This window comes from Phoca vitulina, unplaced genomic scaffold (assembly GCF_004348235.1).
Source record: "Phoca vitulina isolate PV1807 unplaced genomic scaffold, GSC_HSeal_1.0 scaffold51, whole genome shotgun sequence".
NCBI lineage: Eukaryota > Metazoa > Chordata > Mammalia > Carnivora > Phocidae > Phoca > Phoca vitulina.
The window spans coordinates 8,068,343-8,095,676 of record NW_022589754.1 but is presented as its reverse complement, the minus strand read 5'-3'; the positions used below and the strand labels follow the sequence as shown (position 1 = coordinate 8,095,676).

Below are 27,334 nucleotides of genomic sequence, written 5' to 3'. Positions count from 1 at the left end.
ACATGGCCTTCAGTTTGAAGTATAGTAAGCCAAAGGACAAACCATTAGGTAGACTGGCCAAGAAAATAAGGTAGAAGGCAACGTTCAAGCTGAAATTTTGAGAGAGCAGAAAAAATATAGAGACAGAGGAAATTGATTTGCAAAAAAAGAACAACAGGGATGGTCCATAAATAAAACTAGAGATGTAAAGAAAAACTATGAAACTGAGAGAGAGAGATTGATCTTGTCTTGGCACCTGATGATAATATTTACTATTTACTTGCTATATGCCAGCCACTCTTCTTACCTCTTTACCTATACTAATTCACTTAATCTTTACATACTTGCTATGAAATAAATATGATCATTATCCTTATTTTAAAGATATAGAAATTGAAGCACAGATTGCCTAGTGACATATAAAGTCACAGAGCTAATAAGGATTTGAACCCAGGCAGTCTGGCTTCAGAGTTAGCACTCATAAATACTCTACTTCTTATCCCAGTTCCAGTTCCTGTGAGGCATGGTTATATATCAGTTCTTGTCCTTCACTTTCTTTGAGAGTCCTTTATATCTTTAACCCACCCTGCCTCATTTACTTGAGTTGGATTTATTGGGTCTCTCTCCTTGCAACCAAAAAAGAGCTAACCAAAACAGCAAACTGTCATACCAAATACTGCAGATGGAAATATAAAGGTGATTAATAGGATCCCTGCCTTCAAAGAGTTAGCAATCTAATTGGAAAGATAGGTTATCTAGATCGAAAATAACTAATTATAACAGACACTATGTTCCCACTTCCTGTTGAAGGAATAATGAGAGCATGCTCAATGAAAGGTAAAGATTGATTTGGAAATACTGACCCTTGAAGTTCTGCAAACTATACAAAGTTCACGTGTGGTTTTTCTACCTTTGACTGTCTGAAGCTGTTCAGTGGGTAAACATCTTTGAGAAAATATCAACAGAATTGGAAAACAGATTTTCAAACTAATTTTCATTGCATAAAAATCCAGTCTTGCAGAAATTCTCCTTTCCCATTTAGGTGGGCTTTGGTACTATCTGCACTATAATGCTCAGTGGATTTTTGAAAGGAATCGTGATCTCCAGAAAGCCACATGGATAATTGGAAGCCACACTCTGGTTTTCCCTCTTATCACCTATTTTCTAGATACAGAAATTAGCCATAATGGCTGAGAAGCTCACATAACTCAATACTAAAAATAGTTTTCATTAAAATAATTATGAAATGGTAGTAACGTCTTGCTGGTGGGAATGGAAAATGGTATAGCCACTTTGGAAGACAGTTCGGCAGTTTATCACGAAGTTAAACAGTTTTACCATACAATTTAACAATTTCACTCCTTGGTATTTACCCAAATGAGTTGAAAACTTTTGTCCACACAAAAACCTGCACACAAATACTTATAGCAGCCTTTTTCATAATTGCCAAACTTTGGAAGCTGTCAAGATGTCCCTTAGTAAGTGAATGGATAAACAAACTGTGGTACATCCAGACTATGGAATATTATTTAGTCATAAAAAGAAATAAATTATTAAGCTATAAAAAGTCATCAAGGAACCTTAAAGGCATATTAATAAGTGAATTAGTTAGTTTGGAAGACTACACACTCTGTGATTCTAATTATATGGCATTCTGGAAAAGGCAAAACTATTGAGACAGTAAAAAGATCAGTGCTCACCAGGTGTTTGGGGAAAGCAAAGGAGGGATGAATAAGTAGAAGGAGCACAGGAAGTTTTTTTTTTTTTTAATTTTTTATTGTTATGTTAATCCCCATACATTACATCATTAGTTTTAGATATAGTGTTCCATGATTCATTGTTGTACAGGAAGTTTTTAAGGCAGGGAAACTATTTTGTATGATACTATAATGGTGGACACATGATGTGTTTTTGTCAAAACCATGGAATTGTACATATGATTTCATTTATATGTGGAATTTAAGAAACAGAACAGATGAACATAGGGGAAGGGAAAGAAAAATAAAATAAGATAAAAACAGAGAGGGAGGCAAATCATAAGAGACTCTTAACTATAGAGAACAAACTGAGGGTTGCAGGAGGAGAGGTGGGTGGGGGATGGGCTAAATGGGTGATGGGCATTAAGGAGGGCATGTGTTGTGATGAGCCTGGGTGTTATATGTGATAATGAATCACTAAATTCTACTCCTGAAATCAATACTACACTATATGTTAACTAACTTGAATTTAAATAAAATCTTGGAAGAAAAAAGAACATGAAATTGTGTAACACGGAGTGAACCTTTATGTAAACTATGACTTTTTGTTAATAATATTACATCAATATTTGTTCATCACTTTTAACAAATGTACCACACTAATGCAAGATGTTCACAGTAAAGGAAACTATGTGTGTGAGTGCAAAGTGAAAGGAGTGTATGAGAACTCTGTACTTTGTCTCAATTTTTCTGTAAATCTAACGCCTCTAAATAATAAAGTCTAATAATTTTTAAAAATCTTCAAATGCAAAATTTTCTGGGGAATCTTTTATTATACATATTTTTATTGATGTCATGAAAAGAATGAGTATTTCTTTATTTTAGTTTTGGACTGCCTCCTGTAAGTTCTGACTTCAAAGAAAAAAAATGTGTTACTTTCTTAATCCACAGAAGACCATAAAAAATTGAACTGCTTTGTAGTCATTAAGTGAAGCAATATGGGTAGGAATGCAGTAAAGCCTCACCAGTTTACATTAGTTGGAGGATAGAGGTAAGCAGTATGAATGATAAAATATTTCAAAAGGAATGTAATTTATGGCATTCAAATATTTATGATAACTGAACTTAGACTGGGTATTGTATACATGAGGTCCTTGGGGGAATGGCATTAAGAACAGATTTTTCAGTTTGTATCCTTGGTTCACATAATTTTCTTAGCCTAGAGTACCGTTGTGTCCACCTACTAAATGCTTATTCATTATTTAAGGCTTGAATTCTTCCTACTTTGTCAAGCCTTTTCTCTCTGGTATATTCAGCAGGACTTCCTTCTGCATTGATTTACAGCTCATTGAGTTCATATCTGTCAGATGCTTGGAGGCAGGTGCCAAAACTTAATTATCTCTGTATCAGTTATATCACTTTGTTCTGTGCTTTGTACATTAAGGGTATCTCAAAAATGCCAGATAAGTGCATTTATTAATAACTATTGATAAGACTGTAATGGAATTTTAAAATAGTCATTTCATTTTGAGTTCAGAGGTGAAAGGAATCCAGTAGAGTGTGTAGTAAAGAAAGCAGACAACAGAAAGTGGTTACATGGACAAAATAGATTAGATTTAACATTATAGAGTCCCAGAATGTGAGAGCCCTAAGCATCTTTGAGACCATTTGGTTCAACACTTTCATCTTTTTAAAGACCTTTATTGAATTGTTGAACACTACATCAAAAATTAATGATGTACTATATGTTGGCTAATTGAACATAATAATAAAAAAAGACTAAATAAAATCTTAAAAAAATAATAAAAAAAGACTTTTATTGAGATATAATTTACATATCATTAATGTTCACCTGGTTAAAATGTATAATTTAGTGGTTTTGGTATATTTAAGGAGTTATGAAACCACACAGTAACCTAATTTAAAAATATTATTATCCTTCAATAAATATTTTTTATAATCAATATATTTTTATCTTTAACAGCTTTATTGAGGTATAACTGATATACAAAAAAACTGTACATACTTAATGTATATAATTTGATGAGTTTAGACTTATGCATATACTCAAGAAACTATCACCACAATCAAGAAAATAGACAGGGGGGCGCCTGGGTGGCTCAGATGGTTAAGCCTCTGCCTTCGGCTCAGGTCACGATCCCAGGGTCCTGGGATCGAGTCCTGCATCGGGCTCCCTGCTCAGCGGGGAGCCTGCTTCTCCCTCTGCCACTGCCTCTCTCTATCTCTCTCTCTGACTCTCATGAATAAATAAAAAAAAAAAAAAAAAGAAAATAGACATATTATGACCAAAAGTTTACTTGCACCTCTTTTGTGTGTGTGTGTGTGTGTGTGTAAGAATATTTAACATGAGATTTATCCTCTCAACCAATTTTGAAGTGCATAATATGATATTGTTAATTGTAAGCACAATGTTGTACATCAGATCTGCACAACTTTTTAATATTTTATAACTGAAATTTTATGAATTTTATGTCCATTGAACAACTCACCATTTTTTCCTCCCCCAAATCCCTGGTAATCACCATTCTGTTCTCTGCTTCTATAAGTTTAATTATTTCAGATACCTCATATAAATGAAATCATACAGTATTTGTCATTCTGTGATTGGCTTACTTCACTTAACATAATGTCTTCCAGGTTCATCCATGTTGTTGCAAATGGTAAGATTTTCTTCTTTTTTATGGCTGGATAAAATTCCATGGTCTATCTATCTTCTATCTATCTATCTATCTATCTATCTATCTATCTATCTATCTATCATCTATCTATCTATCTATCATCTATCTATCATCATCTATCTTTCATCTATCATCTATATCTATGTATTTATATGTTTATGTATCTATCTCCATCTGTTAATGAATATTTGGGTTGTTTCCATATATTGGCTATTGTAAATAATGATGCAATAAACATGGAGGTCCAGATCTCTTTGAGATTATGATTTGAATTATTTTCTCTATTGGACATATACCCAGAAGTGGGATTGCTGAATCATATAGTAGTTCTACTTTTAATTTTTTGAGGAATTTCCATACAGTTTTCCATAGTGGCTGCATGATTTTTCATTTCCACCAACAATGTACAAAAATTTCAATCTCTGTACATCCTCTTCACTACTTTTGTTTTTTTTGGATAATAGCCATCCTAACAGTTTCAAGGTGATATATCATTGTGGTTTTCACTTGCATTTCCTGGATAATTAGTGATGTTGAACACCTTTTCATGTACTTATTGGTCATATATTTATCTTCTTTGAATGAACATCTATTCTAAAATTTGCTCACTTAAAAATATTGGGTATAATTGACACACAGTGTTACATTAGTTTCAAGTCTATGACATAGGTTCAACAAGTTTATACATTTATGCTCACCATAAGCATAGCTACTGTCAGTCACCATACAATCCTATTATAATACCATTGACTGTGTTCCCTATGTTGTACCTTTTATATATATGATAGAATATTAATCAGCCATGAAAAAGGATAAGATTTTTGCCATTTGCAACAACATAGCTGAACCTAGAGGGTATTGTGTTAAGTGAAATAAGTCAGACAGAGAAAGACAAATACCATATGATTTCACTTATGTGGAATCTAAAAAAAATAAAAGAAACAAATAAACAAAAAGCAGAATTAGAGCCATAAATACAGAGAACAAACTGATGGTTGTCATAGGGGAGGGGTTGGAGAAATGGGCAATATGGGGGGAAGGTAGTGGGGGATATAGGCTTCCAGTCATTTGCCCATTTTTAAATTGGGCATTTGTTTTTTATCTTATTGAGTTTTTTTTTAATTTAATTTTATTTTATCATGTTATGTTAGTCACCATACAGTACATTAGTTTTTGATGTAGTGTTCCATGATTCATTGTTTTCGTATAACACTCAGTGCTCCATGAAGTACGTGCCCTCCTTAATAACCATCACTGGGCTAACCCATCCCCCCATCCACCTCCCCTTTAAAACCCTCAGTTTGTTTCCCGGAGCCCATAGTCTCTCATGGTTCGTCTCCCCCTCCGATTTCCCACCTTCATTTTTCCCTTCCTTCTCCTAATGTCCTCCATGCTATTCCATATGTTCCACAAATAAGTGAAACCATATGATAATCGACTTGTAAGAGTTCATTATACACTGTGCATAGTAGTCCCAACCAGATATGATTGGCAAATATTTTATTCTATTCTGTAAATTGTCTTTTCACTTTCTTGATGGTGTTATATGGCTCACAAAAGTTTAAATTTTGATGAAGTGAAACTTTTCAATCTTTTTTATAGTTTGTGGGTTTTATATTGTATTTAAGAAATCATTGCTTAACCCCAAATCTTGAAGATTTATGATTATTTATTCTAAGAGTTTTATAATTTTGACTCTTAATTTTAGGCAGATGGTCCACTTTAAGTTTTGCATTGTGTGTAGTGTGAGGTAGAAATTCAAAGCCATTCTTTTGAATGTTTATATCTAGTTGGCCCAGTACCATTTATGAAGAGACTATCTTTCCCCATATAATTGTTTTGGTGTGCTTGTCAAAAATCAATTGGCATAAAAGCATGGGTTTGTTTCCAGACTCTTGCTTCTATTTCATTGATCTATGTCTGTCTATCCTTAATCCACTACCACAGAGTATTGATTACCATAGCTTTGTAGTATGTTTTGAAATTGTTTAAGTGTGAGTCTATCAAATTTGTTATTTTTTAAAGATTATTTTTGCTATTCTGGGTCTCTCACATTTCCATATGAATTTTAGCTTGTCATTTTTTTACAAAGAAGCCAGCTGAGATTTTGACAGGAAATGTTTTGAATTTGTAGATCAATTTGAGAAGTATTGCTATTCTAAAAATGTTATGTCACCCAATCCATAAGCACAGGCTGTCTTTCCAGTTTATTAGATACTCTTAATTTTCTTTGAACAATGCTTTGTAGTTTTCAGTATACAGGTTTTGCATTTCTCTGTTAAATGTATTCCCAAGTGTTTTTTTTAATTTATTTATTTTGATACTATTACAAATGGGATTTTAAAAAACAATATGGTCAATTAATATTTAACAAAGCAGGAAAGAATATCCAATGGAAAAAAGACAGTCTCTTCAACAAATGGTGTTGGGAAAACTGGACAGTGGGATATGCAAAAGAATAAAACTGGACCACTTTCTTAAACCATACACAAAAATAAATTCAAAGTGGATTAAAGAACTAAATGTGAGACAGGAAACCATCAAAATCGTAGAGGAGAACACAGGCAGTATTTTATCTTTGTCATTAGCCATAGCAACTTCTTACTAGATATGTCTTCTGAGGCAAGGGAAACAAAAGCAAAAATAAACTACTGGGACTCCATCAAAATAAAAAGCTTCTGCACAGTGAAGGAGACAATCAACAAAACTAAAAGGTAATGTACAGAATGGTAGGAGACATTTGCAAATGATATATCTGATAAAGGGTTAGTATCCAAAATCTATAAAGAACTTGCCAAAGTCAACACCCAAAAAACCAAATAATTAGGTTAAAAAATGGTCAGAAACATGAATAGACATTTTTCCAAAGAAGACATACGGATGGCCAATAGACACATGAAAAGATGCTCAACATCATTCATCATCAGAGAAATTCAAATCAAAACTACAATGAGAGATCATCTCACACCAGTCAGTATGGCTAAAATTAACAACACAAACAACAGGTATTGGTGAAGATGTGGCGAGAGGGGAACCCTCCTGCACCTTTGGTAGAAATGCAAACTGGTGCAGCCACTCTGGAAAACAGTATGGAGTTTCCTCCAAAAGTTAAAGATAGAACTACCTTATGATCCAGCAACTGCAGTACTAAGTATTTACCCAAAGAATGCAAAAACATTAATTCAAAGAGATACATGCACCCCAATGTTTATAGCAGCATTATCTATAATAGCCAAATTATGGCAACAGCCCAAATGTCCATTGACTGATGAATGAATAGAGAATAGGTTGAATAATGAATAAAGAAGAGGTTATATATATATATACATATATATATATATATATATATATATATATATATGATGGATGGAGTTAGAGAGTATTATAATGATCAAAATAAGTCAAAGAAAAACAAATACCATATGATTTCACTCATACGTGGAATTTAAGAAACAAAACAAATGAGTATAGGGACAAAGAAAGAAGCAAACTGAAAAACATACTCTTAACTATAGAGAACAAACTGGTAGTTACCAGATGGGAGGTGGGTGTAGATAGAGGTTAAATAGGTGATGGGGTTTAAGGAGTACATTTGTGATCAGTACCCAGTGTTATATGTAAGTGTTTAGTCACTAAATTGTACACCTGTAACTAATATTACACTGTATGTTAACTAACTGGAATTTAAATAAAAATTTAAAAAAGAAAAAAATGTTTTTAGATTGTTCATTACTGGTATTTAGAAATACAGCTGATTTTTGTATATTGATCTTATATCCTGTAACCTTGCTGACCTTGTTTACTATATCTGATGGTTATTTTCTGGACTTCTTGTAATTTTTTATATACAAGTTTATGCCATCAGTGAATAGAGATAGTTTTACTTCTTTCTTTCCAATTTGGATGCCATTTATTTATTTATTTATTTAGTTAGTTAGTTATTATTTATATTTGTTTATTTATTGCTAACTGCTCTGACTAGAATTTCTTGTACTATGCTGAATAAAAGTGGTGAAATGAGACATATTTGACTTGTTCTTACTTTAGTGGGAAAACTTTCAGTCTTTCACTTTGAATAAGATTTCAGCAATGAATTTTTTATAAGTATCCTTTTCTTAGGATTTTATCTATTTATTTGTCAAAGAGGGAGAGAGAGAGACTGAGCAAGCAGGGGGAGCAGCAGGCAGAGGGAGAAACAGGCTCCCCACTGAGCAAGGAGCTTGTTGTGGGACTGGATCCCAGGATCCTGGGATCATGAGCTGAGCCGAGGCAGACGCTTAACTGACAGCCACCAAGGCATCCCTGTAGCCATCCTTTATCATGATGAGGATTTTCTCTTCTAGTCCTATTTTATTCATTGGTTTTATTTTCAAAGGGTATTGGATTTTGGCAGCATATTTTGAGATGATCATGTGGTTTGTCTTTTATTCTATTAATGTAGTAAATTAATTTTTCATATGTTGAGGCAACCATGTATTAAGACAAATCCCACTTGGTCATGGTATATAAATCCTCCATATATGTTGCTGGATTTGGTTCACTAGTGGTTTTAAAGGATTTTTACATCTGTATTCACAAGTGATATTAGTCTATTTTTTTTTTCTTTTCTTGGGAAGTCTTTGTTTTATTATCAGTAGAATACTGGCCTTATAGAATAAATTGGAAGTGTTCTCTTCTATTTTTAAGAAATGTTTGCAAAGGATTGGTGTTAAGTCTTCCCTAAATGTTTGACAAAATTCATCAGTGAATCCATCTACTCCTGGAATTTTCTTTGTGGAAAGCTTTTTGAATACTAATTCAGTCTCTTTCATTGTTATATGATATTTACATTTTCCATTTATCTTGAGTCTGTTTTGGTAGTTTGTATATTTCTAGGAATTTTTCCATTTAATTTAGGGTGTTAAATTTGTTAACATAAATCATTCATATCATTCTCTTATAATAATTTTTAGTTCTGTAAGGTCAGCAATAATGTTTGTTGTTTCATTCCTAATTTTAGTTACTTGAGCCTTCTATCTTTTTTTCCTGGTCAGTCTAGCTAAAGATTAGTCAAATTTGTTGATCTAGTCAAAGAACAAACTTTTGGTTTCATCTACTTCTTGCTATTTTTCTATTCTATACTTCATTAATGTCTGCTCTAATTGTCATCATTATCATCATCATCATCATCACATCATCATCATCATTATTTCCTTCCTTGTGGTTGCTTTAGGTTTACATTTTTTTTTTATTTTGTTAAGGTGAAATGATAGGACATTGTTTTGAGATTTTTAATCTTTTTTACATATAGTTATTTTCAGTTATAAGTTTCCCTCTGAGAAGTGATTTTGTTGCATTACATAAGTTTTGATATGTTGTGTTTTCATGTTTATTCATCTTACAGCATTCTGTTTTCCCTTATGATTCCTCTTTGACACACTGGTATTCAGGAATGTATTGTTTAATTTCCACAGTAAAAAAAAAAACAAAAAACAAACTCAGTTTCTTTCTGTTTATGATTTGTGATTTAATTCCATTGTGGGCTATCAACATACTTTGCATGATTTTAATCCTATTAAATCTATTGAAGCATATTTTATGTGTATGTGATCTTTCCTGGAGAATATTCCATGTGCACTTGAGAAGAATGTATATTCTACTGTTGTTGACTGGAGTGTTTTATAGGACTATTAGGTCTATCTATTAGGTCTAGTTGACGTACAGCATTTTTCAATTTTTCAATATCTTTCTTGATCTTCTGTCTAGTCATTCTATCATTATTGAAAGTGAGGTATTGACGTCTCAAACTATTATTGTTGAATTATCTACTTCTCCCTTCAATTATGTAAGTTGTTACTTCATATATTTTGTGCCTCTGTGTATGGGTGCATATATGTTTATAATATTCCTGATAGATTGACCATGTTATCATTATAACATGTCCTTCTTTATCCTTAGTAACAAGTAGTTGTCTTAAGTCTACTTTGTCTGATGTTAGTATAGCCACTCTAGCTCCTTTTTTGGTTATTTTTTGTAAGGTATATCTTTTTCTATTTTTTTTCAATCTATTATAACCTTTGAATCTAAAATGTATGAAGGGGGGTGGGGAAATGGGGTGACCAGGTGATGGGTATTAAAGAGGGCACATGTTGGGATGAGCACTGGGTGTTATATGCAACTAATGAATCGTTGAACACTACAACAGAAACTTACGATGTACTATATGCTGACTGACTGAACATAATAAAAAAATAAACAACAAAAAGAAAAAAAAATAAAGTGTATGCCTTATAGATAGCATATTGTTTGATCTTGTTTTTTTTTAAATTAAGTTTTATAATCTGTGCCTTTTGGTTGAATTGTTTATCCTATTTAATGTTATTATTGATATGGCTGTAATTTTTTATACCATTTTACTATTTGTTTTCTATGTTTCATGTCTATTTTTATCTTATGTTCTGCTTTTACTATCTCTTTGTCTTGAGTGCCTATTTTGTATTGTACTTTTTTTCACTCCTTTAATGATTTTGAACTATATTTCTAAGGTATTTTTCTTAGTGGTTGCTCTTTGATTTCCAATATTATTTTAACTTACCAAAATTTACTTCAAATTTATACTAACATAATTCCAAAACACTTGCATTTTGATTTGGTTTTGCCATTTATTAGCTCTGTTGTCTTAAGTAAGCCACTTTTTCCTTATGCCTTTAAGACTTAGCTTCTGACTTTAGGCCTCATATTTATAGATCAGATCCAGAGATTTTTAAACCTTAGAATGGTTCAAAAGCCACACATTTTATTAGTGGGATTTGTCAGCTTCTAGTGAGTAGTTTTCATTACAAAATGCAGATCCTTACATTTGCTCATTAACAAGATAATTTGGACAGAGTTGTAAGCACTGTAGCAAAAGAAGATGTGGTTATAATTATTAGTCCAGAAATGATCAGAAATACTGGAAGAATTATTAGTTGTGTGACTTTGGGTGAGTCACTTAACTTTTCTGTGCCTCACTTTTCTTGAGTATAAAATAGGAGTAATAACAGTATCTACCTCACGGAGTTGTACAGATTAGGTAAATAAATATAGGAAAAGCATTTAGAATATTGCCTGGCATATATTATGCTTGTGAAAATTTTTTATTGTCATTATTATTATTATTACTTTGACATTTTTCTAATCTATAGCAAGAATTCAAGGCTTCTGGGTACTTTACAAAACTCTTTGGCAAAAACATTCATTTTTTCCAACTACCAACCCTGCCTGTAGCAATGGGAACTTGCTATTATCCAAGACTGTTTAGTTAGTGAGAAGGAAATCTCAGATCTAGAGAAACGTCTAAGAGGTGATGGTGCTCCAGTGTGAAGGATGAGCTAAAAATTTTCCAGGGACTGTGCTTGAAAACATGTTTTCTGCCCTTTCAGAAATGTAATGTCCAGTGTTATGAACTGATTTGGAACCTGACCTTGTGGTCCCTTCTTCCCACTGAAGCAAAAGAAGACCATATTTTAAAAGAAAGGCTGTAAGATTCAGGATCTCGACTTTTTTTGTTCTTTTGTTTTCTGAATGGCTTCAAGACATCTGATAATTAATCCAAAGTTAGTAATTAAACGGTCTTCCTTCTTAAAACACTGCTCAGGTGTATACAGGCACTGTGTTCATTTAGAGAATATGAGATTTACCAAAACTGTTAGCTGGATCCTAAACCATAAGCATAGTGAAGTTTTTAGTTACATTTGTAATGTTTCTAAGGAAATTAGCATAGTGCTGGGTCCCTGGTACTTGAGGTGAATTCACCCAGTCCTTTGATATTGTTGGCAGAAAGAAAAAAAAAAAATGAGTCGGGTTTGGAGTGTGAAGATCCCAAGCATCTGGCTGTTCTTACTCAAGTGTGTAAATTCCCAGTTAGAAGTTAGTCATATTTGTTACTTTCTTTTCAAACAGATAAAGAGGAAATGTATACTCATTTCCCCAGGTAGCTCTGAATGCACTTTTTCAGCTGCATATTCATTCCACCCCCAGTGGCAAGTACATCAGCAACTCAATGAAAAAGTTTTGAGGACTTTTTGGGTTAAGCTGTGGCTATAAACTGGCTGTTTGGAGAACACCCTAAAAAAGCTTTCATTTTCCCCCTTCTACCTTCCAAATATTAGAGGAAGTAAAACTAGAATGTTTGCAGTGAGGAGTGAGAGGAGTGAGATGAGGACAAAGGAGAATAGTAGTGGATAAACTTCAGTACTTTCTTGTTCATGGGACTTTTTTTTATGTGTGTGTATTCTTTGTTCTAAAATAACACCTTGATGTGAACTTGTTGGTAAATGAATGAAATGGCACGTGTTTTCAGCTGAGAAGTTAAAAAAAAAGGTACACTGCTGCTTTACTCGAGAAGAGAGAAGGTCTGGGAGAAGAGTTTTTGTAAACACTATTAATATTAATTTTGGATTAAGCAGATATAGACCCTATCCTCTTGGAGTTTACAGCTGGGAGAGACTGACAATTAGATTACCACACAAATGAAAAATTATACAACAGCATGTAAAATTTTATCTGTGATGAATGCAATAAAGAAGAGGTCCACAATTCTGTAAGAGCATATAATAAGTGGATATGACCTGAACTAGGGATTAAGGAAGGGTTTTCTGAAAACATGGTTACTGGTATAATTTCTGAAGGAAGAATAAGAATTAATTTGGGAAGGGGGGTATAGGAGAGGGGGAAATGTTCCAGGCAGGGGTAATAGCATGTGGAAATGTCCATGGTATGAGTGATCAATTTCATTCTAGGAAGTTGAAAGTAAGTCAGTGAGGGTGGAGCTCAGCTAGAGGAAGAGTGATGCTAGAAGGACATGCAACCCATTGATATGGTAAAAGATCTCGAATCCTTTGTGAGATTAATCAGAAAGGTACTTAAATACTTTAGGGAGAAATGAATTGGAAGACTGAGTGATACTAACACAAACAGAAGAAAGAGAGTGAGCTGGTCATACAGTGACCATGGCTATAGGTTGACTTTAATCACTATTGTTCACTGAGTTGCTACAACTGAGCACTCTTCCTAAAAGCTCTTCTCCTTACCCTTCTTTTTTTCTTCACAATCTTCTTTCTCACCTCTTCTCACTTCACGCCTCCTGCATTTGATCACTTGGGTCTGGCCACCTGGAAAGATTTCCTCTTCCTTTTTTGGCTTATTTAAATAGTAATCATCCATCATGGTCCAGCTCAAATCCTCCCCACCCCTTCAACCAGGAAGTCCTCCTGGCCTTATCCATGGGAATTTATCTCCATTTTATGATCCTTTATAGAACTTAATCTCCATATAACTACTTTAGTATTTTTCAAAATTTGCCTTTGGTATCTCTTTAATGTGTCTTGTATCCCCAGCTAGACTGTGAGGGAAAAGACTCTGTAGACTGACAAATGCACCAAGAGCTCATCTAAGCCTAGAGTGGGTGAATGACCTCTTGTGGAGACTCAGCCAATGTTAGCAACTGACAGAAATAGACATACCTGAGATAAGTGGAGAGGGGAACAGGAAGAACAGAATCTAGGGGTGGGGGGGAGGGGGAGGAACAGAGAAGTGTTTTTTAGACTCAGTCACAAGTAATAAGGCTAGTATCAGCTTCACACTTACTTGTTTACTGGCCTTGACTGTTAGTGAGAATAGCAACAATAGAGCTGAAGAGAGGTAGAATAAACAAACTTGAAGCATGGCTTATTTGGGAGGCAGCTAATTATGCAGACTGAAGTTTTGAAGCAGGCAGAGGATCACTCATATCTCCAGTGGCATGGCTCTGCCAGAGATAGAAAGCACCTTATCCCTGACCCAAGAGTTTCATTGCTGTTGGTGGTAATGTTGGCAGCGGGTGGAGGTAGAGGATAGAAGGGGGGCCTTGGTGGAGGGGAAGGGCTAGCAGTGAAGTTACATATGGATGACTGAATTTCTGCAACAAATTCGGACCAGAGAGAAGAAAGGAAGAAGGAAAAAGAAAAAAAGGGTGGGTGACCAAGGCAGTCAACCTATAGGGAAAGAACTTGCCAAGAGGGAGGAGGAGGTATATAGTTGAAGATAACTCCCCATTATAAACAGATTGCATCTGTACTATTTATTTTGGTTTAAGGAAAACCTCTGAAAATTTCATGGTAATTAGACTTCCTGCCAGGCAGTTATTTAAGAGAAATGTAGACTGTAGACCCTCCTTTTGCCACAGAACACTCTGAAGTCCATGGAAGGTGGGTATTAGAGCTCTGGGGACCCCAGCACATCTCCAACTGAGGACACTTCACTGGTTTAAGTGAGTATAGTATTGTTTGTGTGTGTGTGTTTGTGGGAGGTTTAATTTTGCATAGTATAATAGGAATACATTAATGGTATCGTTCACTTTTTGCCTTTCCCTGCCTCCTGCTTATTATTATTAAATATTGTTGTTGTAATTATTTTAAACAAGTTGGAACAAACATGGGCTGCTCGTAATTAAAACACTCCTCCCAGTTTGAAGTTTTGTCTCCTCCTACCCATTAGAATTGTAAAGAGATAGCCGTCCTGCAGCAAAAACAGGCACACAGGCTTTCTCTGTGGATTAATTGGTCAGGAAAGACACTTTTTATATTGTTAAGTGGCACTTAAGCTGCTAATTCTTGACTGTGAAAACTGCTTTTCCTGGGCAATGCTCTTTAAGGAAAAACTTCTTCAGTCCAGTGATTGGTGACTAAGGAAACGATGGAGCACAGGGGATTGGGCGGGATCTCGGCTCCTAATAATGCCTCCTTATCCAATGAAAAGCATTTCCTATTGAGACCCCCAAGAGTTCCCCCAGCCCTCGCTCCAGCCCGGACTTTGGGCCTTTTCTTGTGTCCTGTTTCTTAAAGGCATGCCGGCTACCGCATTCAAGAGAGCCATTCCTTAACAAAGAAAAGAGATAAATGTAAATAAGCTCACATTTTCAGAATGAGCGGTTTGTTGTAAGAAGCTTCGGCAGCCCAGAGTCTGTTACTTTGGGCTGGGCGAACCTTTCCCTGTAAAAAAATATGGATTAAAATATGCACTTCTAAAGTGCAAGTTGTCCATTTACATGTTTATTAGCTAATTGTCTACAGGCATGAGCACATTCTTTCATCTTGCACACTCTTTCTTGGGGTAAGTCTCTTTGAGAAAGATTTGATTTGGGCGTTTGGGGGCGGGGGGACGGCATAACAAACTTCAGCAGAATCACTGATGCTTTGAGTGTTTGGGGAAAGAAGTTAGACTTCAACTCTGAAGTGCTGAGCAGGGATCCTTGTGTTGAATGGTTTAAAAAAAAAAAGCAATAATTTCTATTGTTTTGGCAATAATACTGCTTCAGTGGAAGAGTACTGGATTTTCAGGCTGTTGTTTCATGTAAATACAGTTGTCCTAAAGAGCATATTTAAAATCAGAGTAATTTAGAAATTCTTTTGGCTAGCTTTGTATTTCTTTGATTTACAATTGATTGTGAGCTAATGTGGTTTCTATTATGATGAGGTTTCTTCTAGTAAAACTATGTGTGGCAGTATGCCTTTGATGCTTAATTGATTTATGGAAAATGTGACATTTGCTATGCTGAATAATTCATGAACTTGACCATAAAAGAAGAAACATGTTTAAATGAAAAACTAATTCTGGCATAAGTTGAATTTGATATTATATGTGAAATTAATCACTGTTTTCCGAACAAATGCAATAATGTGTCATTTAAAACTTTTTGTATATGTTGGATATTTTAAAGACTTTTAGTAACAAGATCTTGTTGAACTGATAAATATTGTGTTTTAGTTATTTTGCTTTAGGAAATATAGCAGTGTAATTCATCATTATTTAAGCATGGAAAAGACCAGATGAATCCAAAGATTAGAACATTTAGAGCTTGGTGGGATTATTCACTTTGCTATTTTACCAAATTATACCATTTTTCTTTTTATTTGAGTAACATGAAGACAACAATAATAGCCTAAGCTCCAGATTATCCAGCGGCTTTGAAACATGTTTATTTTTCAGAACAAAATTCCAAACATACCCCATTAACATAGATTGTAAATCCTTTTGCCATGTCACAGATGAAAAGTTGCACTCTTGCTAAAAAGGATGAGTTCAGCTGAAACACTTGATGGCATCTACACTCTAAAGCATTTCCTGCCAATCAGAGATGTGAATGAATGTCCTACTGGAACAATCAGACTAGCCTTTCAGAATTTGTACTCTCTGTGAGTTAAAGAGAGGAATGGGAAGATGCCTTGCAAGAACACTCAGGCCAAGCTTAGCTAAGGCTTCATTTATTCAGTTTCCTTTGAGAGAAAATACAGTGATAATTGTTGCCCTTGCTATGGTGTGGTCAGGGCCTAATTGTGTAGTTGTCTTTTTTTTTTTTTTTTTTTTTTTACTGTGTATGGTTATCATGTATAGTCTGATCTTGGCCTTCTTAAGGGGGAGGGAAAAAAACCCCTATAATATATTTGTGAATTTTAGTACTGGAAATTGAGAATTTAATAGGAGGCCACCTACCACTGGAAATCCAGCCTCACTTTTAGTAGGTAAGTAATTGGTTATTAGAACAATGCATAAGTTAGGTAGTCTATTAATTCTATATAGTTATGTTCTAAAGTACTTTGGCAGAGAAGATAGATAACTGGGGGACAGGTGGAAAAGGTCGAGGATTAAAACCGACACAATTGGAGTCAATACGCCTGCTGATATGGGCACAAAGGGAATGAGGAAAAAGAGGGCATTAGGAAGACTTTAGGATATAATGACATCTTGATCTGTGATTCTTAGCTCCTTGCACTAATAGCAATATTTGCTTCTGAAATTAAAATAAATCTAAACTATGTATGGTAACACATGTTAGTTAGATTTATTGTGGTGAACATTTTGCAATATATACAAATATTGAATCATTATGTTGTACACATGAAACTAATCCAATGTTGTATGTCAGTTATACTTCAATTAAAAATAAATGAAATAAATCTAGCAATAGTTTTATTGAGTCTAATAAATATTAATTTCCTTTATCTCAGATTTTGAGGGATTATTATTATTTTTTGCAGAAATAAATGGGAGCAGATGGAAACAACTGATAGGAGAGAATAGCCTGTAAGGCCACTGACAATAGCATCAGTTAAAGGCTGCTGTCAATCAAAGCTGAAGGTGGAAGCAGAATAGAAACTGAGGTCCAGAAAGGGACTGTGACTTGCTATCACACAGTTAGTTACTGATGGGGCTGGATGTGGCCACATTGAATTAATAGTAAATATGAAAACCTCTGGGTATTTGAACTTCCTAGTTTGCTTGTATTCCAAATAAAAAGAAGTTTTCTTAAAAATCTGTATCAGTTGTGAAAGCCATAAAAGAAAGGAATGTTAATGTTTTTGTCTTCCCTTAACATAAGCCAGTAAAATTATATTTATTTTATTTCAAAAATACTGCTTTCTGGAGGAGTGTGAAAATCAATTCTCCTTAATATTAAGGTGATTTCAAATATATTTTAGATTGTTTAATGACTTCATTTTTTTTGTTTTGTTTTGTTTTGGTTCTCTTAGATTAGGGAAAAATTATTTCAGGAGAGTTAAGAGTTTTATTTACCAGTCTGTTTTGTTTAGGCCACTTTTGTTCAGAAGAGGGTGAGATGTGACCATGGTGTAAGTTTGGCACTAGCAGATGATTCTACTTTACAGGCAGTAAATGAGTAGTGTTCAAATGCAGGTGCTACTTGTAAGAATTCCTTTGCTGAGTATTTCTAGTTCTATACCAGGACTTTGGGCAGAGCTGTGATTTGAAGATGTTACAGAATATGCTAGGCCTAGAACATTCTAGTAGAAGCAGCAGTGGTTGTCAGTGTGCTAATACCCAGCAACTGAAGCCTTGCTCATATCACTGTAGTTTAGGGGAGAAAGAAATCCAGCAGGTTAGAGCCAAGGCAGTGTGGTCTCCACCTGTTGTTCCACTCTTCTTTCCTCTTCCCCTATCAAGGCCCCTGTCCAATAGTAACAGTTTTTGCCAGAGAAAAAGAAAAGAAAAAAAATAAAGAACCAATATAATTTCAGGCCAAAAAATATAAATCTCCTTTGTTCAATTATTTTTAATGTAATGTATTGCCTTATGGAAGTGGATGAAGTATTTTTATGCCTTTTGTCACTAGTTATCTTTAATGAGTATAGGTAATACAGACTTATGGACTTTATGTTTGTTGATATAACTAATAAAATATGGCTTATCAGTGACAGGTGTGAAAAATAAAATGTTATCTGCAATTCTGTAATAAAAAAATCCAAAATATTTAGGTACCATTTTAAAATATGTTGGCTTTAATTTACTCTGATTTATATCATATAATAAATTTCTTTACCTTATAATTTTGGTATATATGTTATTGGAAAGGTCTCTCCATGGCACACTATTGTGACTAATTCTATTTCATAGCATTCATTGGAGGAAATCCCTAACAATAGTATCTTCAGAAAGTTCATTGATTACCCAAGTCTTGGATAAAATTGGTGCTAGAGCTTGGTTTGAACTGATATGGTGAATACTACTCTCCTGGTAATAACTTTCTCCAAAATTCTTAATTTCATTCTCCAACTTCTTTTTTTGTAACCAATGCTTCCAATTTATTGTAGATGATAAGACCCAAAACTCCAGAATGAATGGAGTCATTGTAATTGTTTATTGTAATTCAGACAATTTTGGTGTAGATGTATATAGATCCTTTGATTTAAGCCCTCTGTGCCATTGGTATATACCTTTAGAGATAGGAGACATATTTTTTACTCATATTTCAAAATCAGTATCCAAGTATGTCAGATGAATTGGTATGCAAATTGATAACTAATTTACTTGTTTAAATATGTGTAATAAAGCCAAATTCCCAGTTGGCATGTATGAACCTCACAGAATTTGGAAATGCACTCTTTTAGGAACACCCAGAATGTTTCCCAAATGGTCTGGGGCTTCTTCTGAGATGATGTTGAATCTCAAGACTCTAGACAATTTCATAATATTAGGTTGAGCAATTTCTCTGCAGTTCTCTTACTCTATAACTGTTAGGGAAAATTCTACTTTAGTAGGGTTGATGCAGTCTTTGGCCCCATCATGTTGAGGACTAAACAGTATTATTTTTCAAAGATTAGACTGTGTCATTAGGTGAAGGGTTAGTGGGAGACTGGATTATTTTAGTGAAAAAAATCAAGTTAATCACTGAGGATAGGATCTGCTCAGATTAGGACCTGTGTCAATTTCCTGCTCTTCTCAAAGTGAGGAGGCAAAACAGCCATAATAATCTCAGTGCAAATCAAAGTCAACATAGAGATATGATTTTTAAAAGGATATTTCCTTCATCAAAACTAAATGAAGCTTATCAATCTGAACATTTGATGCACAGCCTGGCTTGCTTGGCATGAAATGTGATAGAGATCAATTTCCCAGCTCAGCTCTGGAGTAAAATATTTACTTATGGTCTCCTCCATATTATTAATGCCATAAGACTAAGTTGTATTTTAAAAATTATTATGAAACATCAACCAATGCATAGGAACATCAATTAGAACCATGTGTATGATGGTGACCTATGCCTGTGACTTGGTCTTTTTTTTAATTTAATTTAATTTTATTATGTTATGTTAGTCACCATAGAGGACATCATTAGTTTTTGTTGTAGTGTTCCATGATTCATTGTTTTCATATAACACCCAGTGCTCCGTGCAATACGTGCCCTCCTTAATACCCATCACCAGGCTAACCCATCCCCCCACACCCCTCCCCTCTAAAACCCTCGCCTGTGACTTGGTCTTATCTGTTAGCAGCCACTCTCATCTGAGAAGCAGCAGTCTGGACATATTCCCTATTACTCCAGCAGAATGGTTTTGATCTGTATTTTTTTGCAACATTTTTGTATTTTTTAGCTTGCTTCACTGCTAGATATTTATAGGCAAGGACACAATAGGTTTTGGCTTCCTCTGAAAACTATTGTCAGTGTTCCTAAGCTTCAACCAGAGTAGAAAGAGGAAATTCTCTGAGGATCAGAAGCACTCTGACCTGACCCAAGCTCAATAAAAACGGAGCAAGGTGGGGCGCCTGGGTGGCTCAGACCATTAAGCGTCTGCCTTCGGCTCAGGTCATGATCCCAGGACCCTGGGATCAAGCCCCAGGGAGCCTGCTTCTCCCTCTCCCTCTGCCTGCTGCTTCCCCTGCTTGTACACTCTCTCTCTCTCTGTCAAAAATAAATAAAATCTTAAAAAAAAAAAAAACAAAAACGGAGCAAGGTAAGAGAATTTGAGTATACTCTGCCTTCAAGGCCTTGTCTTCCTAAACTCTGGACTGTCTTCTGTAGGGAACAAAAGTAAGCCAGGCTTTCTAGGCTACTGGGAATATGCCAGGAGTTAGAACTTTGTTTTCAATGTTATCATCTGAAAGTTTAGCATTTAGTGTCTGAAAGTTTAGCATTTAGTGTCTGAAAGTTTAGCATTTAGTGAAGTGATTTAGGTATTCATCTCTGTAGGGCCAAAAAGCTAACTCCACTTCCTCCAGGAGCCCCAAAGCCCCCAAACATGGTATATTTCATCATTAGAAGTTTTTTAAAAATGTGAACACTACTATGAACTGTTCAAATTGGGTCCATATGTGTAGGTCAAAGTTAAAAATTCATTGAGGGTCAGATTTCCCTTTGGTCAACCTTCGGGTGATCTGCCTCCTGCTCATTGTCAGTGAAAATACATCCACCGAGTACTCTGAACCCCCTAAGTGATTAGTTATTGGAGTGATTGGATGCAAAGGTCTTTACAAGACAATAGTACCATGCTACCTGCAGTGGAATAGTTAATTAACTGAATCAGCCTGTATTTTTTCTTCTTCATCTCATCTGAAGCTCATGTTGGCCCCTTGCCTTCATTCAGTGCACAGCATATTAGCCATTTATGAAAATCTACTGGTTAAAAAAGTTTCTTTTAGTCAAAAGAAAGGAAGTCAGTCAGAAGAGAACTTGTTTTTTGAATATCATTGATTCTCCTTTAGAATCAGCTTGAGAGTCAAATGACTCTCTGATTTTTTAACCATAGCTCAAAGGGAGATAGTCCTTTTGAGGGCACCCTCCTGGATTGTTCTATTATGAGAAAATTGTGTAAAGGTTGAAATTCAAAGGGGGCTTTCTGAGGTATAAGGTATACATGGTGTTAGGAGAAAGATGTGTTGCTTGGTAAATTCAGCTTACCAAGAAAGACAGAGACGTAAGTGTCTAGTTGTGTCAGAGAAAAGAAGGAAAAAAGATCTTCTATAATGTTTCTTTGTGATTAGGTAGGACTGAATACTGGCAAGCTCATAAAGCTACTCACAAGCCCTGTTGAATCTTCTTAGCCTCAGCTGGGAGACTCAGAGGTAATGTTTATACAGGGAAGAGAAACAGTATAGTCAAGTTACAGAGTGAACTAGTGTCTGGGTCAGAAATAGAACTCCTTGCTTCCAATGCTGTGTTAAGTCCCAGCACCACACCCTTACTGCTAGACAGCAAAGGTGCTATGTGTTCAAGCAAAGGAAAGTTATGAATAGGGCCTTAGTGACAGTTTTCCCATGCCCTGTCTTCAGGATTGAGACTGTAAAGCTTTCTTGTCTGTGGTCCTTTCTATCCCACAGGATTTGGTTCCTCAAAGCAGCAGAGCAGAAGTGCCAGACTGCCTGTTGTTGGTATAGTGTATATGTTCTGGGAGACATAAAACTGAATGGAAAACCAGGGAGACAAATTTCACCTATTTGAAACACACCATCCTGGGTAGTACAAAATAATAGCCAGTGAGCTAGAAGCATGCTGTGTAAAAAGGTTATCAGTGGACAGAGTGGAGGAACTCTGGGTACAGGTGAAAAGACATCTATTATGAAAACATTTTCCAAATAATCTTATTGGCAGTACTTATTGTAAAAGGCAGGTGCAAGCAGATTAGAATGAATGAAGCTTGGCTTTAATATTAGGGATTTTTCAGTCCCTTAATTTCTTTAGATTGTGTAATTACATTACAGGAATATTTTTGACTCTCTTTATTTCTTTTAACAATTAAAAAAATGGCATCCAGACTAATGGGTAGTGAGTGGTAGGTGTTAAAATAGTATATAAAGTGGTTTAAGCAGTTGAGAAGTTTGCCATTCTCTTTTTCCTTCTGCCATCCCATTGGTGAAAGAATCTGCAGAAACTTGGGTCTACAGTTCCCCAAGTGAGATATGAACCCCATTAACTGAGATTTTTCAGACTCTTCCTGTTTTTGCTGATCAGCTTCAGTGACCTTAAACATAGTGATTGCATACTGTTCTTTCTGAGAAAACTAGAAGGAGTGAGATGAAGCAAAGTAGTAGAGAAGATTTGAGGAATTGTGAACCAGAAATACCTCCCAAGGTCCTAAATACAAATTAGATAGCAGTACTGACCTCTCCCCAGCAAGGTCCTCTTTCTTTCACCTTTTCTTCTTCTCATTCTCTCAATTCTTCAGTTGTAATTTCTTTGCTACTTTCTTTCCCATCTCCTCTTTTGCTCTTCTCACCTATTTTTATTTCTTCCCTGTCTGTTTTTTTCCCCTCTTGGACCTTACTTGGTCAAGGTTCTTACTATGCTTTGCTTTTACATATCAAGGTTGATTGTGGCAAACATTGAGCTGGGCCTGTGGGATGAAATGGCCAAGAAAGAATATGATCTTAGTGCAGTGTTAGGCTCAGGGGAGGCACTCCATAAAGATTTTTTGCATGAGAATTGAGGAATAGCAAGTTTCCAATCTTAACTTGGGAACTTTAGCTATTAAAAGCGACAACTCTTTGATTTACATCCCATAAGTCATCTCTCCAAGGCCATTTCTCCCTCTAGGCACTGCAGTGAGTGAATTTTTTTTTCTCAAATCATTTTTTTTTTTTCTCAATCCAAATGCTGGTTGAAGTAACTTCAGGACTCTATATCTCAGGCAGATTCCTTCCTCCACTCCCTTCTCTGTTACAAAGAGTGGCCCTTTAACCTGTTCCCTGGGAGTTGGAAGGAAAGAGTAATGTAAGGAGAAATCACTTCAGAAAAATGCCTTTCACATTTTAAAATATAATCATGTGAAAATCCATTATTGGTTATGTCAGGGAGCGAAGACCACTTTTACTCCATATCGTCCTCATTGAAAAGAATTCATTCCGCAGTTACTTGTCCATAGTGTATTACAGAGAATTCAAAAGACAGTTCCTATGGCAGCTGTTAACCTAGAAAGTTAGTAAGATTTCTATATGCAATTTAGAACAATGTTGGCCCAGATACCCAACAAAGATGATTAAGTTAATGACTGCCACATGTATAAGCAGTGGCAAGCAAAGGGCTGGTTACTGATCAGATCAGAAGTATATTGTGGGGCAGGGAGATAGGCATTTAAGTCAAATCTACTTTTCACACTTCACTTGTATTCAGCCAGAAAAGGTTTTATTGATTAGGGCCACTTTAGGAGCTGAAGACATGAAAGTAACGGATTGGGCAGTGGGAAGGGGAGAAGAAGACATCCTAGGCTAGGCATCTAGGAAGAGAAAAATTTGGAGAGGGAACTACAATCTGCAAGAGGGAAACTCTGAGATTTTTATTTGAATTATCACCCTAGAAAGGCTATGTAATACCGTGAAAAATCTTTTCACCAGAAGCTTTAATCAACTGAAGGATCCTTGCTCTCTGAACTCACGTTTTAGAAGAAAAAGGTGAATCAATAATTTACTTCAGAAGTTTAGTCATAACTTCTTTAAGAGCATGTCCTGGAGGTCCCATATCGACCTGTAGTCTCGTGCAATAGAACTAATATTCAGACAATGAAGTTTACTAGTATTGGAAGAGAGACAATATAATTTAGATAAGTTTAACAATTCTTTGGTTAGGAATGAAAAACCTGAATTCTAGTTCTGACGGTACCATTTACACATTCTTCTAATTCTGACATTGTAATTCTAAATTACATAAACTTCAGTTTCTTCTCCTGTAATATGGTGATAAATTCCTTTCTTGCCTACCTTATGGTGTTCCTTTGGGAATCAAATAAAACGCATTTTTGAAAATTAAAAAACTCCATACGCATTTCAAATTATTAGTGTCATTTTAACTATCAGAGTTAAATGTTTCTCCTTCCCCATCCCCCATTGCTGTTTAGTCTCCATCCCCATCCCCCCATTGCTGTTAGTCTCCTCCATTGCTGTTTAGTCTCTTATTCCTGTTCATTGCAATGCTACATATGGTATTGCATATATTATATTGAGTGTGATCTCTCCCAATCCTGCAACATACTCTTATAGTACCTTTTAACATATGGTTGGTGCTCAAAATGTACTTGTCAAACCAGTTGAATGTGCATATTGTTTCCATTCTGGGTAGACAGGGTATCTTTTACTCCATAGAAATGAATGGAAGGCAGATTTGATTATTCATTCCATCTTGTCTCCCATAGGAGGAAAATATTTCTTACCAGTCTCTAGTCTCAAAGTGGTGAACCCTGCAGCCAGCAGGCCTTCTGAAAAAAAAAAAAAAAAATCAATGGGTGACAGAAGATTCATTGACTTTCAATTTCAAGATTTAAATTCAAGCTTCAGACCCAGGTTAGGCAATGCTACTGCCAATAATACTTGCATTGTTGATGATTCCTTCAAGTATAATCTAAATGGTGCTGTCTACAGTGTTGTATTCATCCTGGGTCTGATAACCAACAGTGCCTCTCTGTTTGTCTTCTGCTTCCGCATGAAAATGAGAAGTGAGACTGCTATTTTCATCACCAATCTGGCCCTTTCTGATTTGCTCTTTGTCTGCACTCTACCTTTCAAAATATTTTACAATTTCAACCGTCACTGGCCTTTTGGTGACACCCTTTGCAAGATCTCTGGGACTGCATTCCTCACCAACATCTATGGGAGCATGCTATTCCTCACCTGTATTAGCGTGGATCGTTTCCTGGCCATTGTTTATCCCTTCCGATCTCGTACCATTAGGACAAGGAGGAATTCTGCCATTGTGTGTGCTGGAGTCTGGATCCTAGTCCTTAGTGGTGGTATTTCAGCTTCTTTGTTCTCCACCACTAATGTCAACAATGCAACCACCACCTGCTTTGAGGGCTTCTCCAAACGTGTCTGGAAGACTTATCTGTCCAAGATCACCATATTTATTGAAGTTGTTGGTTTCATCATTCCTCTGATATTGAATGTCTCTTGCTCTTCTGTGGTGCTAAGAACCCTTCGCAAGCCTGCTACACTGTCTCAAATTGGGACCAATAAGAAAAAAGTGCTGAAGATGATCACAGTGCATATGGCAGTCTTTATGGTATGCTTCGTACCCTATAACTCTGTCCTCTTCCTCTATGCCCTAGTGCGCTCCCAAGCCATTACTAATTGCTTGTTGGAAAGATTTGCAAAGATTATGTACCCAATCACCTTGTGCCTTGCAACTCTGAACTGTTGCTTTGACCCTTTTATCTATTACTTCACCCTTGAGTCTTTTCAGAAGTCCTTCTACATCAATACCCATATCAAGATGGAGTCCCTGTTTAAGACTGAAACACCTCTAACCACAAAGCCTTCCCTTCCAGCTATTCAAGAAGAGATTAGTGATCAAACAACACATAATGGTGGTGAACTGATGTTAGAATCCACCTTTTAGGTAATGAGAACTGTCTTTAGGTCCAGATATGGTCTTTCTTATGATTTTTCCTATGCTATGAACAAGACAGTTTGAAGCTAATGATACTGAAAATAGATTAATGTACTGAATACAGTCAGATACATTTATTTGAATGTTTATTGTGCATATGCTGTTTTGTTCAATAATTATAGGTCAGGTCTAATTACAACAACCAAAAGAGATTGCCAAACTCTTCTGCTGTGTTGTAATTTCATTGTATCACATTATATGAGTAGCCAGTGGCCTTGACTTTAGTGATATGGAGATTATTTTAAATTTTTTTTAAAAGATATTTCCACTTTGGTAATATTTGGTAATTAGGTTGGGCCTATAAATATAGAACAAATTCAGGGATTATTTAAAAAAAACTTTGTGTTACTACTGATACATGTGAATCTTTTTTTCCATTTTTGTATTGTCATAGAGTATATTTTAGCTCAAGAACATATTTTAGCCTAACATTATTAATAAGAAATGTGTCAAATTTAAAAGAGCTGGCAAAATTTATTGTATATATTTTGAAAGTAGAAACATAAATTGTGTTTGCCTGAATATGGTTGGGAAGAAACAAAAGTAACTGGATTTACACATTTGCAGGTCCCAGCAGTGTCATTTTTTTAAAAAAAATCTTCCTTTTTTTTATACTACATTAAAATTTTCATATGAAACTTCAAATCCAGAAAGCTGCTAAATGTGTGCCCAAAATAAGTACAAAACAGAAAATCACATAAAACAACAAATATCCATTAAAAAACTAGCAACACCAACATTTTTTCTTAATTTCCAATTATCTTTCTTTTGAGAGACTGATTCTATAAAATATTCTTCATATAAAACTTTGGAGCACAATGCAGCCGGAATACTGCTGCATTTGTGCCCAGGTCAGGAGCAAATTGAAAAAAAAAATTAACAACAAAATATTAACAAAAAATAAAACAATAAAACGCATTTAAAAATCTTTCTTAAAACTTTCTTAATGTTTTTTTGGGTGGAGAGTAGAGATCTGTAACTTTAAATCACTTATTCTTTCATATTAAATTTTGGAGCACAATGTAGCCAGATTGCTGCTAAATTTGTGGCCAGGTCAGGAGCATATTGAAAAAACTACATAAACCAACCCAAATCAATAAAATAAAACTCAGAAAAAAATTACAAAACAATAAAAACAACAAAAAATGATTCCTAACATTTGCATTTATATTTTATTTATTTTTTGAGGTTCTGTAAATTTAAAAATACTGTATCATTTGTGTGAAATTTTAGAGTACAATACAGGTAGAAATCTGCTAAATTTGTGCCCAAATCAGGACCAAATTGAGTGAAGATAC

The 27,334-nt window shown here is 35.1% G+C and overlaps 1 protein-coding gene across 1 annotated transcript; it reads left to right on the top strand.

Annotated features, from left to right (window-relative positions):
• Positions 1-15,316: 15,316 nt before the first annotated feature.
• On the top strand, positions 15,317-26,353 carry LPAR4 (lysophosphatidic acid receptor 4). The gene is made up of 2 exons (XM_032387905.1): positions 15,317-15,484; positions 24,787-26,353. Exon 2 carries the CDS (start codon positions 24,873-24,875, stop codon positions 25,983-25,985), a length of 1,113 nt encoding a protein of 370 aa, XP_032243796.1. The 5' UTR covers positions 15,317-15,484; positions 24,787-24,872; the 3' UTR covers positions 25,986-26,353.
• The last annotated feature ends 981 nt before the right edge of the window (positions 26,354-27,334 follow it).